This window comes from Pongo pygmaeus, chromosome 8 (assembly GCF_028885625.2).
Source record: "Pongo pygmaeus isolate AG05252 chromosome 8, NHGRI_mPonPyg2-v2.0_pri, whole genome shotgun sequence".
Lineage (NCBI taxonomy): Eukaryota > Metazoa > Chordata > Mammalia > Primates > Hominidae > Pongo > Pongo pygmaeus.
This window is the reverse complement of record NC_072381.2, coordinates 124,498,914-124,516,653: the sequence shown is the minus strand read 5'-3', so window position 1 is coordinate 124,516,653 and position 17,740 is coordinate 124,498,914. Positions and strand designations below refer to the sequence as shown.

General features: G+C 46.3%; 1 protein-coding gene across 4 annotated transcripts in view; it reads right to left on the bottom strand.

Annotated features, from left to right (window-relative positions):
• Positions 1-14,085, bottom strand: part of DENND10 (DENN domain containing 10) — a 33,532-nt gene extending 19,447 nt beyond the window's left edge. The window contains exons 1-4 of one of the 4 annotated variants that reach the window (XM_054435325.2): positions 13,935-14,085; positions 10,052-10,268; positions 6,278-6,357; positions 829-977 (exon numbers count right to left, since the gene is read on the bottom strand). In XM_054435325.2, the coding sequence (XP_054291300.1) occupies positions 829-976 (148 nt within the window). In that variant the 5' untranslated portion in view covers position 977; positions 6,278-6,357; positions 10,052-10,268; positions 13,935-14,085. Of the gene's footprint in view, positions 1-828; positions 978-6,277; positions 6,358-10,051; positions 10,269-11,972; positions 11,988-13,163; positions 13,401-13,934 lie in introns of those variants that run through there. The other 3 variants (XM_054435321.2, XM_063670324.1, XM_063670325.1) reach the window with 3 other exon arrangements.
• Between the last annotated feature and the right edge of the window lie 3,655 nt (positions 14,086-17,740).

Here is a 17,740-nt window from a genome sequence, read left to right as displayed (position 1 = left end):
CTCACCTCCTGCTCAGGGACCCTGAAGTCTGTGGCTTAGGCCTGAGCTGTCTGCATTTTGGATTTTCCAGCTGGAACTTAAATTAGGAGCTTGTGGTCAAGGCCTTGGGCTCTTCAGATGACAGAGATAACTGCTAAGATCTAAGAAAAGAAATGTAATCCATGAAGACCTCGAGCCACAAAATTCAGCCCACCAGCGAGAAAACATTTCTAAAATAGCCAATAGAATAATATGGAAACAAATACCACAAAAACCTGTTTTCCTCTGAGAGAATTCTAACTCAATAAGGAAATACAGGGGTTAAAAGTACCCTCTTGTGTACAAATGATATGAAAAATATGTAAATAAAAATAATGTATGGAAGGATTAGAATTATCTAGTTATTAGATAATTCTAATTAGATAATCTAATTATCTAATTATTCTATTAGGCACAATAGGATCTAATGAGACTGTTTTTGGCTTGGGGATTTTGTTGTTGGAAGGGTTTTGTTTTTACCTTCTTTTTTTTGTTTTTTTGGTTTTTTTTTGAGACGGAGTCTCGTTCTGTTGCCCAGGCTGGAGTGCAGTGGCGCAATCTCGGCTCACTGCAACCTCCGCCTTCCAGGTTCAACTGATTCTCCTGCCTCAGCCTCCTGAGTAGCTGGGATCACAGGTGGGTGCCACCACGCCCGGCTAATTTTTTGTATTTTTAGTGGAGATGAGGTTTCACTGCGTTAACCAGGATGGTCTCGATCTCCTGACCTCGTGATCCGCCTGCCTCAGCCTCCCAAAGTGTTGGGATTACAGGTGTGAGCCACCGTGCCTGGCCTGTTTTTTCCCTTCTTACCTTTGATGGAGCCAGCCAGGTAGGCCTTTCGGGCATCAAAATCCTTACTAAGGAAAGAGCCATTTTCTTCACTCTGGCATATCCCCTTTGTGAGAACTGCAATATAACTCTCCATCATTTTAACTGGGCTCCCATGTTTCAGGTACATTCTGTAAGAAAGGACAACAAAGCAACTGTGCTTTCATTTGGCACAAATCACGTAGAGACGTGCACCCAGGCTGGTATGGGTGCCTTCTTAAGAATCCGAGGCCACCTTGCTACTGCCCTTCTGAATGCTTCACTCTTCTTTTTTTTTTTGAGACAGAGTCTCACTCTGTCACCCGGGCTGGAGTGCAGCGGTGCAATTTTGGCTCACTGAAACCTCCACCTCCTGGGTTCAAGCGTTTTTCCTGCCTCAGCCTCCCGAGTAGCTGAGATTACAGGTGTGCATAACCACACCCTGCTAAGTTTTGTAATTTTAGTAGAGTTGGGGTCTCACCATGTTGGCCAGGCTGGTCTCGAACTCCTGAACTCAGGCAATCCACCTACCTCAGCCTCCTAAAGTGCTGGGATTACAGCTGCACTTACTGCTGAGTTACTGCGCTTGGCCTGAATGCTTGAATCTTTTCACGTAGAAAGTAGTATTACTTTCAAGTAGCGTCATATTAAATATATATTAAAAATATATTTCAAAGAAAAAGCAGCCGGGCGCAGTGGCTCATGCCTGTAATCCTAGCACTTTGGGAGGGCAAAGCAGGCAGATCACCTGAGGTCAGGAGTTGGAGACCAGCCTGGCCAACATGGCAAAACCTCGTCTCTACTAAATATACCAAAAAAAAAAAAAAAAAAAATTAGCCAGGTGTGGCAGCACATGCCTGTAATCCCAGCTGCTCAGGAGGCTGAGGCAGGAGAGTCGCTTGAACCAGGGAGGCAGAGGTTGCAATGAGCCAAGATTGCACCACTGCATTCCAGCCTGGTTGACAGAGCAAGATTCTGTCTCAAAAAAAAAAAAAAAGGAAGAAAAGAAAAAGCTTGAGAGACCTTCAACAATTCTTTGGACTCAGCTGTCTCCTTACATCTGGGAGCCCATTGTCGTTACTAAGGCAGGAGAATGAAGTACGAACTTCCTGAGGTCCCAGGATTCTCAAGAATGTTGTGCACTTATCCTGTGTCTTACATTCACAACTGGGGTTCTCAGTCATACAACTGTTTTATTACTGAGATTTCCTTTGACAAGAAAGGAGTTTTACGCACTGTTCACAGAGAAACCAGTAATTAGTTGTAGAACCCATACTTATTATTAAATGAGCTCCCAGAGGTAGCTATATTTAGATAATTAAGAAACCAAAACTCCTTTAGGTTTCTGGTGATAAATGCACATTAGACATTCATCATCAAGTTAAAGCTTCTAGAAAATGCTGACAGGAAACTGGCTGCGTTTATAGCTCACATGTGGAATCCGTCTCTTCCCCTTGAAATCTCTTCCTGTGAGCAACTAAAATTAAATTTTGCTTGAGAAACATGACTGGGTCTATTTGGGCCTTTCAGGAGCTGGTGGGATAGAAAATCGGGAAGAAAATAAAACATATTTAAGACAGATCACTTGAGGGCCAGGCACAGTGACTCACGCCTGTAATCACAGCACTTTAGGAGGCCGAAGTGGGCGGATCACTTGAGGCCAGGAGTTAGAGACCAGCCCCCAGCCCGGGCAACACGGTGAAACCCTGTCTCTACTAAAAATACAAAAATTAGCTGGGCCTGGTGGCTCGCACCTGTAATCCCAGCTACTTGGGAGGCTGAGGCAGGAGAATCACTAGAACCCAGGAGGAGGAGGTTGCAGTGAGTCAAGATCACGCCACTATACTCCAGCCTGAGCAACAGAGCAAGATTCTGCCTCAAAAAAAAAAAAAAAGACAGATCACTTGAAAATTATATTTATCATAGACTAAATGAAAAAAGCAAGTGTTTTAACTGCTTGCCAACTTTTGTCAATCATCAGTGTTTTTTTAAAAATTACTAATTCAATTCACAACTTGAGGGAAAAAAGGTAGAGAACAATGAATGTGGTGAGCTTTCACACATGTCAAATACATTCAAACCCAGAACTCACACACAGGCTCACACAGGGAGAAAAACTTCTCTGATAGGATATAAAGAAGGAGGTCATCGGAGTTGTGTGGGGTGGGGATCAGGAGGTAGAACTGGAGTCTGGGAACAGGAGGAGGAGGTAGCTTAGTTTTCACTGTATATTCTCCTGTATTTCTAAATGTGCTTTATTACTACCAACAACAAAAAAATCAAAATGCCATTAACTTTCTAAAATAGAGGCCAAGCGCTGTGGCTCATGCTTATATAATCTCTGCACCCTAGGAGGCCGAGGCAAGAGGCTCACTTTAGGCCCGGAGTTCGAGACAAGCCTGGTGAACATGGTGAAACCCCGTCTCTACTGAAAATATAAAAATTAGCCAGGTGTGGTGGTGTGCGCCTGTAATTCCCACTACTTGGGAGGCTGCAGCACAAGAATCACTTAAACTCATGAGGTGGAGGTGGTAGTGAGCCGAGATGGCGCCACTGCATTCCAGCCTGGGTGACAGAGTGAAACTCTATCTCAAAAAAAAAAAAAAAAATTATAAAATAGAAACAATACACAGTAATAGAAAAGAGAAACATAAGGTTGGTAGGATAAGATGACTTCCTACATGACAACCCTGGGCCAGGAGAGCTAAAACACAGGGGGAAATCCCCCCAAAACCACTCCACAGGAAAAGCCCACAGTGCGACCCCGAGCACCTTGTTCAGATAGACATCCATAGGCTGCCACACCTGGCCTGGACAGCTGAGTGCAAGTGTGCATGAAACCCCGGTTCTCTAGCAGGGCCACTAGCAGCAAGCGACTAGAGGCTGAAGAGGACCACGGCAGTGAACCTGCAGCCACATAGGGAATGAGGTTCCCTCCTGCGGGCTTCCGCTGCCGCTGTGAGCAGCAAGCTGTGTGTGGAAGGCATGCCTGCCTGCTCCTCACTAGAAATGGAGGGAGGCAACTCCATGTCAACCTGTCATGAAGAAAAGAAGTCTTTGCCTATGAGTGTGTGCATGTACACACAGACCTGTGTGTGTGTGTGTGCAAATACTTGGGCGTGCATACATGCAAGAGTGGGTATAGTGATGCAGGAAGGGGCAGGAAGCAGAGGAGGCGGCTGGCAGTAGCTCGAGTCCTCACTTCTCTTGCACTGTGACGGGAGAGGAAATCCAGGATACTACAATGCCACGCACTGCACAAGTTGAGAAACCCTCTGGGCCTCCTTCTGGGCAGGAAGTGGGGTCTGAAGCAACCTTGCCTTTTGGACTCCAGAATATTTCCCAGTGAATTCAGTTGAGCAACATAACCCCGACTCAACCAAATGAAATGGGAGTCCAGTGTTTGTTCAAAAATATCTCTGTAGTGTTTTTAGTTTATGGCTTCTGGATAGCGTCTTTTCTGGCAATAATAATCTCCCTTTGTGTAAGTGCCACATTAGCAGACAACTGTTTATCCACAGTGAGACATTCACCTGGTTCTTAGGAGAGTAGGAAGCTTTTTTATTCTGGCTGGTTGCAAAAATGGTGAAATCTCATTTAGCCAAGATATAATCCAACTGAAACCCTTAGGTAATGAGAAGATAGTCTTATGATAGAGTTTTTCTCTTTTTTTTTTCTGCTTCTTTTGGTGTGTGTATATACATTCATGCACAAAAATAGCCAAAAGGCTACCATTTATTAGGCTTATAAAACAAAAACAATTCCCTTCACCCGCAGTGCCCCCAAAAATCTCTGTATTAGGGAAAAACCTGACAGTAACATGACACCTAGAATTATAATTCTATCTAGTAACAACAATATATTTTTTTTAAAGGGCCAGGTGCAGTGGCTCATGTTTGTAATCTCAGCGCTTTGAAAAGCCAAGGCAGAGGATCACTTGACCCCAGGAGTTCAAGACCAGCCTGGGCAACATAGTAAGACCACCTTTCTACAAAATATATATATATTTTTTAATTAGCCAGGAGCAGTGGCACACATCTGTAGTCCTAACTACTTGGGAGGCTGAGGTGAGAGGACTGTTTCACCCCAGGAGTTCAAGGTTACAGTGAGCTATAATCATGCCAAGGCACTCCAAGCTAGGCAAAAGAGCAAGACCCTGTCTCTAAAAAAAAGACAACAACCAAAAAAAAAAAAAAAAATTCACAACTAAAACCCTGCAAGGCAGGGCGTGGTGGCTCACGCCTATAATCCCAGCACTTTGGGAGGCCAGGGCGGGCGGATCACTTGAGGTCAGGAGTTCCAGACCAGCCTGGCCAACATGACAAAACCCCGTCTCTACTAAAAATACAAAAAATTAGCTGGGCGTGGTGGCACCCACCTGTAAATCTCAGTTACTCGGGAGGCTGAGGCAGGAGAATCGCTTGAACCTAGGAGACAGAGGTTGCAGTGAGCCAAGATCACCCCACTGCACTCCAGCTTGGGCAACAAAGTGAGACTCCGTCTCAAAAAAAAAACATAATAAATAAAACTCTGCAAAAGCCTTCATCATTAAGAAAGAGCTAATATCTTAAGAAAGAGCTAATATCTTTAACACATAAAAAAAGAGTTTCATCACGCCTATAATCCCAGCACTTTGGGAGGTCAATATGGGCAGATCGCTTGAGCTCAGGAGTTTGAAACCAGCCTGGGCAACATGGTGAAACCCTGTCTCTACAAAAAATATAAAAAATTGGCTAGGCATGGAAGTGTGCACCTGCAGTCCTTGCTACATGGGAGGCTGAGGTGGGAGGATCACCTGAGTCCTGGGAGGTCAAGACTGCAGTGAGCCATGATGAATCCACTGCACTCCAGCCTGAGCAATAAAGTGAAACCCTGTCTCAAAAAAAAAAGAAAAAGAAAAAGAAAAAGAAAAGAAAATAGACTGGTATATTTTAGATAAATTTTTCAACAATGGAGATGAAACTAAAAGAGTCTAGCTAAATCGTGACTAACCAATTAATCAGAATTCCCTAGCTTCTCAGCATTCCAGCTAAGAAATGTGTTCTTGTGCTTTGGCATAATTCTTTCCCCAAAATGACTGCACACACACACCTTGACACATATGAACCAGTTTACCATGTCATAAGGCCCTTAACTTATCCAGCCTACTAAGGGAATTCTAGACTGGAAGTGAACAGAAGTAACAGACCAAAAGTAGGAAGTGACTCAAAACACCCAGGAGCTACAATAGCTATAAAACTGCTTCTTCTCTTCCCCTAGATCATTTACCCAAATAAGAGAAGTATCAACAGAGCAAAAGAGAAAGGCCCTCTTTACAGTCTGTGAAGGGCTACTACAGATTATGCTGGGGAGACAAGGCTGAACTTTGCTCTCTCAGTGTAGAAATCTGCTATGTAACTATATTAAGGTCTTCATTTTGTATATTAGCATTTAATATAATTTTTATACAGACCTACACAATATCCTAGTGAAGGCAGCATACTTCTCTGGGTTAAAATCTTTGGCAGTCAGAACAATAGAAAAATGAGTCACCTGTTCAAAAGAAACAAAAAAAATATACTTTTTAAATACACTTTAGCAGAATTTTTATTACTATATTCTAACAAACCTTTTATACAAGACACAACAGTATTAAAAGAAAAAGACCAAAATGTAACAAGTCCTCACTTGCTTCTTTATACTTCTGCATGTGCATATGTATTACATATACGTATATATTGAATTTCCTACATAAGAATGCAATAGAGAAAAAAATTTTTTCAGAAATCAAAAATACTTCACTCAAATATAAAAAAAAGTACATTTCTACTTAATGTCCCCTAATCTCATCAAAGTAGAAGAAAGAAGTGCTAAATCAGACTCACCAATTTAGCAACTGCTTATCTTTTCTCCCCCACACTTTTTCACTATTTTATTTTACCTTTTTTTTTTTGAGTTGGGGTCTCACTATGTTGCCTAGGCTGGACTTGAACTCCTGGGCTCAAGAGATCCTCCTGCCTCAGCCTCTCAAGTAGCTGGGACTACAGGCACCACCACCACACCCTTATTTTACTTATTTTTATTGATACATAATAGATGTATATATTTTTCCAGTATATTTTTTTCTTTTTTTTTTTTTGAGACATTTGCTCTGTTGCCCAGGCTGGAGTGCAGTGGTGTAATCTCAGCTCACTGTAACCTCTGCCTCCTGGGTTCAAGCAATTCTCATGCCTCAGCCTCCTAAGCTTCCAAGTAGCTGGGATTATAGGCACACCACCATGCCCAGCTAATTTTTTGTGTTTTCAGTAGAGACAGTGTTTCACTCTGTTGGCCAGGCTGGTCTCAAACTCCTGGCCTCAAATGATCCACCCACCTCAGCTCCCAAAGTGCTGGGATTACACGCATCAGCCACCGCACCCAGACTATTTATCTTTTCTTTATGCTGAAAACATTCAAATTATTCTAACTATTTTGAAATAGATTATTCTTAATCATAGTCACACTACAGCTCTGTCGAATAGCAATTGTTCTTCGTTATAAAAGGATGAAAAACAACAAAATACATCTCAGTAACAACCATACAGCTCCTGAACTAACTCTCTGCAGGGTGCTATAAACTAAAAAGTACTATTATAAGAAGCTTTGGCTGGGCACGATGGCTCACACCTGTAATCCCAGCACTTTGGGAGGCCGAGGCAGGTGGATCACAAGGTCAGGAGTTCAAGACCAGCCTGGCCAAGATGGTGAAACCCCATCTCTACTAAAACTACAAAAATTAGCCAGGCGTGGTGGCGGGTGCCTGTAATCCCAGCTACTCGGGAGGCTGAGGCAGGGAACTGCTTGAACCCAGGAGGCAGAGGTTGCAGTGAGCCGCGATTGCGTCCCTGCACTCCAGGCTGAGCGACAGAGTGAGACTTTGTCTCAAAAAAAGAAAAAACCTTTATTTACTAATATGCCTCTATATCATAAATTTCTGATAATCATATACCTAATATTTCCACTAATGAGACAAAATTCAGAATTTCATAAATACAAAACTTTGAAGAGATACATTTAAAATGAAGAGTAGGTGGTAGTGCATGCCTGTAGTCCCAGCTACTTGGGAGGCTGAGGCACGAGAATCGCTTGATCCTGGGAGGCAGAGGTTGCAGTGAGCCGAGATCACACCACCGCACTCCAACCTGGGTGACAGAGCAAGACTCCATCTCAAAAAAAAAACAAAACAAAACAAAAAGAACTTATTGAGCAATAAACCAAAGATTTCATTATATATTGAAACCTATCTTTTTGGCCAGGTGCGGTGGCTTGCGCCTGTAATCCCAGAACTTTAGGAGCAAAGACAGGAGGATCGCTTGAACTCAGGAGTTCAAGAGCAGCCTGGGCAACAAAGTGAGACCTCATCTCTACAAAAAATTTAAAAACCAGCTGGGCATGGTAGTGCACACCTGTGCTCCCAGCTACTCAGGGAGCTGAGGAGGGAGGATCACTTGGGCCCAGGAGATTAAGGCTGCAGTAAGACATGATTGCACAATTGCACTCCAGCCTGGGTGACAAAATGAGACTCTGACTCAAAAAATAACAATTAAAAATTGAAGTTAAAAAAAAAAAGAAAATTAGCTGGACATGGTGGCGAATGCCTGTAATCCCAGCTACTCAGGAGGCTGAGGCAGGAGAATCGCTTGAATCTGGGAGATGGAGGTTGCAGTGAGCCGAGATCATGCTACTGCACCCCAGCCCGGGCAACAAGAGCAAAACTCCCGTTAAAAAAAAAAAAAAAAAAAAAAAAAGTATCTTCTTGCAAATTTATATTTTGTAATTATGAATCTGTTTTGTCTTAAACCTTCTACAGTTTCTAAATTGTTACCTTCCTGCTATTTTAAATGTAATTTTTAAAATTTAAGCTGGTATTCTAGTCATGCTTCACATAGTCCCACTATTGGCTATAAATTAGCCCTAAAACGGGAAAAAAAATGTCTGTTTGGGTACATGCCAGAGGCTTGGATAAAGTATTGTTCCAATATTCTATTCTTTGAAAAAACCTGCTGGTTGCTTGGGATTAGGAAAGCCCACGATTACCACATCCTAGTCTTCCACATGTCACACTGATACTGTTCATACCAAACAACACACCAAGAAAAGTCTACTTAATACACGAGCTGCCTTAAATATCCTTTCTAAATTCTGGTTTTTTTTGTTTCTTTTTTTAAGACAGAGTTTCGCTCTTGTTGCCTAGGCTAGAGTGCAATGGCGCAATCTCAGCTCACCACAACCTCTGCCTCCCGAGTTCAAGAGATTCTCCTGCCGCAGCCTCCCGAGTAGCTGGGATTACAGGCATGCGCCACCACCCTGGCTAAGTTTTGTATTTTTAGTAGAGATGCGGTTTCTCCATGTTGATGAGGCTGGTCTTGAGCTCACCACCTTAGGTGATGCACCCGCCTCAGCCTCCCAAAATGCTGGGATTACTGGCGTGAGCCAACGCGCTCAGCCTGCCTTTCTAAATTCATAATTTATCCTGGCCGGGTGCATCACCTGAGGTCAAGAGTTCAAGACAAGCCTGGCAAACATGGTAAAACCTGTCTCTACTAAAAATACAAAAAATTAGCCAGGCGTGATGGTGGGTGCCTGTAATCCCAGCTACTGGGGAGGCTGAAGCAGGTGAATCGCTTGAACCCGGGAGGCAGAGGTTGCAGTGAGCCGAGATTGCGCCATTGCACTCCAGCCTGACCAACAGAAAAACTCCACCTCAAAAAAAACAAAAACAAAAAAAAAGGGGGAAAGACCACATATTGCTGTACTGCTTACCAATATATCAACTACAGGGTCTGTCATACAATAGACAACAATAAATATTTATAGAATGAATGAGAGTGAAGTGTGAAAGAAAATATTCCCAATGAAAATAATATTTAATATTTTCTTTTTTTTTTTTGAGACGGAGTCTCGCTCTGTCACCAGGTTGGAGTGCAGTGGCACGATCTCGGCTCACTGCAACCTCCGCCTCCCAGGTTCAAGCGATTCTCCTGCCTCAGCCTCCTGAGTAACTGGGACTACAGGGGCACGCCACCACGCCCAGCTAATTTTTGTATTTTTAGTAGAGACGGGGTTTCACCATGTTGGCCAGGATGATCTCGATCTCTTGACTTCGTGATCCGCCCGCCTCGGCCTCCCAAAGTGCTGGGATTACAGGTGTGAACCACCATGCCCAGCCTATTATGGGTTTTTTTTTTTTACCTTCACGCAATCATACCTTTTTCAAAATGGAAGAATCTGGAACTTCAATTGTTGTGATATAAAACCACGTTCTTCTGTACTGACCAAAGACAAAGGGATGAAGAAGTTTGTTTTCATCTGTAAGGCAGCATTTTCTCAGCAGCAGGTTCCTTAATGTGGCTGTCGTGGAAGGATAACACCACACCCACAGAACTTCTCCATTGGTGTCCTTTTCTACGGTGGAAAGATGGTCACTGTGAGAATGTCAAACAGCAGCAAGGAAGTGAATTGATTGGTTACTCAGAAACACTTAGTGGAATCAGTTTTAACATCCCATTTTACAAAGCAACTCAGAGTACTTGAGACCCCAAATTCCCACCTATCTCTACTGCTCAAATTATCTAGCTGTCATGATCCTGAATTACAGGCCACCTGAGTAAAAAGTTTTTATAACAAACCATGAATGAAAATTCAGCCTTAGAGATATGGTAGAGTTTTGGCTGGGCACGGTGGCTCATGCCTGTAATCCCATCACTTTGGGAGGCCAAGGTGAGTGGATTACCCGAGGTTGGGACTTCGAGACCAGCCTGACCAACCTGGAGAAACCCTGTCTCTGCTAATAATACAAAAATTAGCTGGGTGTGGTGGGGTATGCCTGTAATCCCAGCTACTCAGGAGGCTAAGGCACGAAAATTGCTTGAACTCAGGAGGCAGAGGTTGCAGTCAGCCAAGATTGCGCCACTGCACCCTAGCCTGGGCAACAGAGCGAAACTTGGTCTCAAAAAAAAAAAAAAAAAAAGAGACAGATGTTAGAGTTTCTCTCTATCTCCTCCCACACAAATGCTTATAAACTAAAATTACATTAAGTTTTTAACTAGTTGGAATAATTCCTTTTTTTTTTTTTTTTGAGGCAGAGTCTCACTCTGTCACCCAGGCTGGAATGTACTGGCACTATCTTGGCTCCCAGGTTCAAGCGATTCTCCTGCCTCGGCCTTCCAGGTAGCTGGGATTACAGGTGCCCACTACCATGCTCGGCTAATTTTTGTATTTTTAGTAGAGACAGGGTTTCGCCATGTTAGCCAGACTGGTCTTGAACTCCTGACCTCAGGTGATCTGCCCACCTCAGCCTCCCAAAGTGCTAGGTGGAATAATTCTTTAGATGGAGTTTTGCTCTTATTGCCCAGGCTGGAGTCCAATGCAGTGATCTCAGCTCACCACAACCTCCATCTCCCAGATTAAGCGATTCTCCTGCCTCAGCCTCCCGAGTGGCTGGGGTTACAGGCATGCACCACCACTCCTGGCTAATTTTGTATTTTTAGTAAAGATGGGGTTTCGGTTTCTCCACATTGGTCAGACTGGTCTCAAACTCCTGACCTCAGATGATCTGCCCGCCTCGGCCCCCCCCAAAGTGCTGGGACTATAGGCGTGAGCCACCGTGCCCAGCTGAATAATTCTTAATAAATACATAGAAAAGGTTTGTCGAAAACAAAACTGGAGATGAAGAAAATCGTGAAATCTTTCAAACCACGTTGCACACCGTGTGAATTTTGTATTTAAAATTGTTTAAGCCAAGCATAATGGCTCATGCCTATAATCCTAACGCTTTAGGAAGCCAGGAGGATCACCTGAGGCCAGAAGTTCCAGACCAACCTGGGCAACATAGTGAGACCGCATCTCTACAGAAAAAAATTTTTAATTAGCTGGGCATGGTGGTGCATGCCTATGGTCCCAGCTACTCAGGAAGCTAAGGAGGGAGGATCACGTTAGCCCAAGATTCAAAGGTTGTCGTGAGCTATGCACCACTGCATTCCAGCCTAGTCAACAAAGAGAGACTCTGTCTCTAAAAACTACAAATAAAAAATTGTTATTGAAAACAGAATTACCATTCCACCTAGTAATCCCACTACTGGGTATCTGCCGAAAGGAAAAGAAATCATTATATTTAAAAAAACACTCACATTCTTTTTTTTTTCCTCTCTCTCTCTTTAGAGACAGGGTCTCACTCTGTCACTCGGGCTGCAGTGCAGTGGCGCGATCTCAGCTCACTGCAACCTCCACCTCCTGGGTTCAAGTGATTCTCCTGCTTCAGCCTCCCAAGTAGCTGAGATTACAGGCATGTAGCACCACGCCCAGTTAATTTTTTGCCTTTTTAGTGGAGACAGGGTTTCGCTATATTGGCCAGGCTGATCAACTCCCAGCCTCAATTGATCCACCTGCCTCAGCCTCCCAAACTGCTGGGATTACAGGCATGAGCCACCACGCCTGGCCTCTTTTTTTAATTTCTTTTTTTGAGACGGGGGGGGGGGGGTCTCACTCTGTCACCCATGCTGGAGTACACTGGCATGATCTCAGTTCACTGCCACCTCTGCCTCCTAGGATCAAGCAATCCTCTCACCTACAGGCACACCACATCCGGCTAATTTTTGTATTTTTTGTAGAGACAGGGTTTTACCACGTTGCCCAGGCTGGCTGCAAACCCCTTTTAAATGCATGTTAGTGTGAATAATTAAAAAACTGCTGAGTTCAAAATATGATCATATGTCATCTTTTTATTTGCTATTAGTAGATAAAGACAGTTTAACTTAGCCTTAGTTCAAAAGTACCTTCTGGAGAAACTAAGTTACTTAGGTTTTGTTTTGAAGCGGTTTGAAAATCATATTAGAAATGAATATAGTAATCCGCCTGGACAACATGTCGGTATCCCATCGCCACAAAAAATACAAAAATTAATCGGGTGGTGGTGCACGCCTGAGGTCCCAGCTACTAGGAGGCCGAGGCGGGAGGATGATTTGGGCCTGGGAGGTAGAGGCTGCAGAGAGCGGTGATTGCGCTACTGCACTCCAGCCTGGATAAGAGGGAGACCCCGTCTAAAAAAAAAAGAAGAAGAAAGAAAAAGAAATAAATACAGTAAGCGATTCCCACATAAACGCACTGCTTTGAGGCACTGAAAAATAATCAGCATATTTCTTCAGTTTTGCTAAAGCCTAAGCAATGTTATTGTGCACTTCGGGAATAGAAAGAGTTTAGGGGTGTGCAAAAATCTCGGGAAAATAAAACTTTTTCGAAGGCAACCAACGAGTTCCACCCCCTAAATACTGCGCGAGGCTGCCCAAAGATCCCAATATTTTTTAATTATGGAAGATAATTACATTCCTCAGAGCTAACCGAGATTCCACCACACACGATTGTGTAGAAACTCCTGCTTTATGCACAAGCTCGATCACATGATGCAGGAGCTCTCCACTGGTGGGGACTGGGGGCTCTGGGCTACACTGCGAGGGTCCCACTCCCGGGTCTGTACTGCCTATGGTGTGTCCGTGCACAATGACGGCCTGGGCCTCCATTTGCTCCTCCGTGAAGTGGGCGTCAGACGTTTCCCACGGCCCCTCGGTCCTTGGTGAGAGCTAAAAGGAGACAATGTGTGTACAACGCGCAGCACCCGGCCCAGCAGTCTCCAGCTGCCCGGTCCCACGATGGGGGCCGCCCGGACGGGCAGTCACCCGTGGCTCCGAGGCAGCCGCCCGCGCCGCCAGCCGGCTGCTCCCGCTCGGCCCGACCCCGCCCGCGCAGCGCCCCTCGCAGCCGCCCAGCCTGGGCGCGCTCGACGTCCCGGCTCCACCGGGCAACCCGGGGCGTGCAGGGGGAGCTCCACCCCGGAATCTTGGAGGTCCCCGCGCTCCCTCGGGCCGGGCGGGCCCCACAGGCGGCCGCGGGCGGGCGGGCGAGGGCGGCGGGCCGGGTCCCCTGCGCCAAGGAGGCCGGGCTCCGCAGCCCCCAGTCCAGGCCCAACAGGGAGGGGGCCGCGCCCTCCTCATGCGGGCGGCGCCGGGGGCCGCGGGAGCCCGGGCTGCCCCGGGCCGAGGTGGAACAGAGGCAGCACCAGGGTGCGGGCTTGCCAGGCAGGGCGCCTACGTCCTCACCGATCAGCCCGACTCCAAGCATCAGCTGAGTGTCCGCCACTTCGGCCGCAGCCATTTTCCGCCGCCGCGGCGCGCAGCTGTGGCTGCCGCCTGCAAGACCCGCCTCGCACTCGAGGCCCGCCCCGCCCGCCGTAGGGCCCGTCCCCATCAAGGCCCCGCCTCCCTCCCCGGCCCATCACAGGCCCCGCCTCCCGCTGTAGGACCCGCCTCCCTCCCGCCCCGCCCCATCACAGGACCATCAACCCCCGCCCCCCGTCGGCCCCGCCCCACCCGCAGGCCCACCTATTCCAGCCCCCGTCCTCCCTGCCAGGACCTGCTCAGTGCAGCTCCACTAGTCTTCTGCCCGTGGCCCTTCGCCCTTGGAAACCTCCTTGAGTCTCCGCAGCCTGCCTCAATTTCTCTAATCCAGCTGTTCATCCTTCTTCTTCTCAATCCACTCCAATCTCTCTTCCCGTCTTAGGCTTTCCTTGTTCTACCTCTGCCCTCTGGTCAAGCTCAAAGAACAGGTCACCTTGTTCCTAAAAAGAGGCGTCCTGAGGATGGAGGAAGGGTCTCCATTCCTTCATCCAGCCATCCCCAAAACAAAACAAAAAAAATTGAGGGCCTAATAAGGCATTGGGGATACCTCATAGGGCTGAACAAGACAAAGCAGTCCACTGGGGAAGACAGACAATTGGCGAGTAGAATAAATAATCCAGGCCAGGTGAGGTGGCTCACACTTCTGATCCCAACACGATGGGAGGCCAAGGCAGGAGCATCACTTGAGGTCAGGAGTTCGAGATCAGCCTGGGCAACATAGTAAGACCCATCTCTACAAAAAAAAAATTAAAAAATTAGCCAGGCATAGTGGCATGCACCTGTAGTCCCAGCTACTCTCGGACTGAGGCAGTAAATCCTTTGAGCCCAGGATTTTGAGGCTGCAGTGAGCTGTGATCCTGCCACTCACTCCAGCCTGGGTGACAGAGTGAGACCCTGTCTCAAAAAAAATAAATAGATGATAGATAGATAATAGTAAAACAGCTCAGAATGATATGTGCCCTGGAGGCAAAGAAACTGCAGTGTGTTAGAGAATGGGGGTGTGCTGCTCTAAAATGGGTGTCAAGAAAGGCTTCTCCGAGAAAGGGATATTTGAACTGAGATCTGAATGATGGTAAAGACTCAGACAGTGGAAGATTTGGCTCCAAGATTCCTCCTCTGGATCTACTGTCTGCCCCCCAACCCCAAGTCACATAGAGCTAATTAGGGAGGGTCCTTGGTGTCTGCAGGAATACAATCCCACCCTCATCTTTTTTTCTTTTTTCTTTTTTTGAGATGGAGTCTCGCTCAGTTGCCCGTCCTGGAGTGCAATAGCGCGATCTCGGCTCACTGCAACCTCCGCCTCCCGGGTTCAAGAGATTCTCCTGCCTCAGCCTCACGCGTAGCTGGGATTACAGGCGTGAGCCACTGCGCCTGTTTTTTTCTTTTTTCTTTCTTTTCTTTGGAGACAGTTTCTCGCTATGTTGCCCAGGCTGCAATTTATACATTGGAGTATATTTAGGTGTGTATATGGCATTCCTGTTTCTCTCACTAAACTGAACCCCTGGAAGGCAGCACCCCGAATTACGTGCCCTTCAATTCTCTGGGCTTCCTGTTGTAGTATAACTGTTAATGTGTCTAGTTCTCACAGAAAACAAGCAGGTGTTTAGAGGCTGAGGAGTGGGACACAGATGTGGAATCAGTTTGGAAGCCAACTAGAAACTTGCACTAGGCGGGGCGCGGTGGCTCACACCTGTAATCCTAGCACTTTGGGAGGCTGAGGTGGGTGGATCACGAGGTCAGGAGATTGAGACCAACCCGGCTAACACGGTGAAACCCTGTCTCTACTAAAAATACGAAAAATTAGCCGGGGGTGGTGGCAGGTGCCTGTAGTCCCAGCTACTTGTGAGGCTGAGGCAGGAGAATGGCGTGAACCTGGGAGGCGAAGCTTGCAGTGAGCCGAGATCGCGCCACTGCACTCCAGCCTGGGTGACAGAGCGAGACTCTATCTCAAAAACAAACAAAAAATTACAAAAATTAGCTAGGCATGGTGGCAGGTGGCTGTAATCCCAGCTACTCAGGAAGCTGAGGCAGAGTGGCTTGAACCCAAGAGGCGGCGGTTGCAGTGAGCCAAGATCGCGCCGCTGCATTCCAGCCTGGGCAACAGAGTGAGAATCCATCTCAGAAAAAAAAAGAAAAATCCGGCCAGGCGCGGTGGCTCACGCCTGTAATCCCAGCACTTTCGGAGGCCGAGGCGGGCGGATCACGAGGTCAGGAGATCGAAACCATCCTGGCTAACACGGTGAAACCCCATCTCTACTAAAAATACAAAAAAATGAGCTGGGCGTGGTGGCGGGCGCCTGTAGTCCCAGCTACTCGGGAGGCTGAGGCAGTAGAATGGCGTGAACCCGGGAGGAGGAGCTTGCAGTGAGCTGAGGTCGCACCACTGCACTCCAGGCTGGGCCACAGAGCGAGACTCCGTCTCCAAAAAAAAAAAAAAAAGAAAAGAAATGAGGATGAAGATAGATGATGATGAACAGATAATTAAACAAAGGAGAGGGAGATGATAGTGGGTGCAGGGAGGGGAAAGATAATGAGGGGTGTGTCCAGGCTCCAGTGAGTGGGATGATACCTGGAATTGACACCTCCTTCCCTCCTGTTTCTCCACATGTGCTGTCTAACCTGCCAGACAGGTACACCAGAGTGAAGGGAAAAGGAATAGAGGGTGGAGAGAGCAAAGGCGACACATCCCCAACCTTTAAAAGTAAGACTGACCTCTGCACTGTCACAGACAGATGGAGATGGGGTGTGGAAACAGACAACCTGAGTTCCAACCCCCCTTGCCCATCTTAGCTGCGAAACCTCACACATGTTGCCTGTCTTTTCCGTGCATGTTTTCTCAGTGATCAAATGGAGCTAACCATACTTTCCTCCATGACTTTCCCAATAAAGACTTGAATCAGGGAAAATCTTTATGCTAGTTTTATAGATAAGAATAGCCTAATTTTATAGGTAAGAATATAAAGGGTCCCCAAGACCACCCCCAAATTCAATGATTTGTTGGAAGGATTATTAGGACTCAGCATATAGCTATACTCATGGCTATGATACACATTTTTATTTTTTTGAGACAGGGTCTCACTCTGTCACCCAGGCTGGAGTGCAGTGGCGCGATCACGGCTCACTGCAGCTTTGATCCAGGCTCAAGCTATCCTCCCACCTCATCCTCCTGAGTAGCTGGGATCACAGGCAGGCACAACCATGCCTAGCTTTTTTTTTTTTTTTTTTTTTGAGATGTGATCTCACCATATTGTGCAGGCTGATCTCAAACTTCTGACCTCAAGCGATCTGCCCACCTCAGGCTCCAAAGTGCTGGGGTTACACATGTGAGCCACCATTCCCAGGTCAGGGCTATGATTTATTACAGCCAGAGAAGACAAAGCAAAATCAGCAAAGGGAAAAGGCACATGGGGTGATGTCTGGAGGAAACCAGGGCCAAGTTCCCAAGAGTTATTTCCTGGTAGAGTCATATAGGACACACCCAATTCCTCCAGCAACAAGTTGTGGCAATACTTGTGGTATTTATCAACGAGTGAAGCTTGTTAGAACTCAGTCACCAAGTAACTCAGTTTTTACTGGGGGCCAGTCACATAGGTACCCTCTGCCTAGCTCATACCAAATTTCCAGAGTCTCATGAACCACATTGTATGTACAAATAGTTCAGGCATAGTCCATCACTCTGATCAGTTTGATCAGTTCTAGAAATGCTGGGAACACTGCCGAAGTCCAGG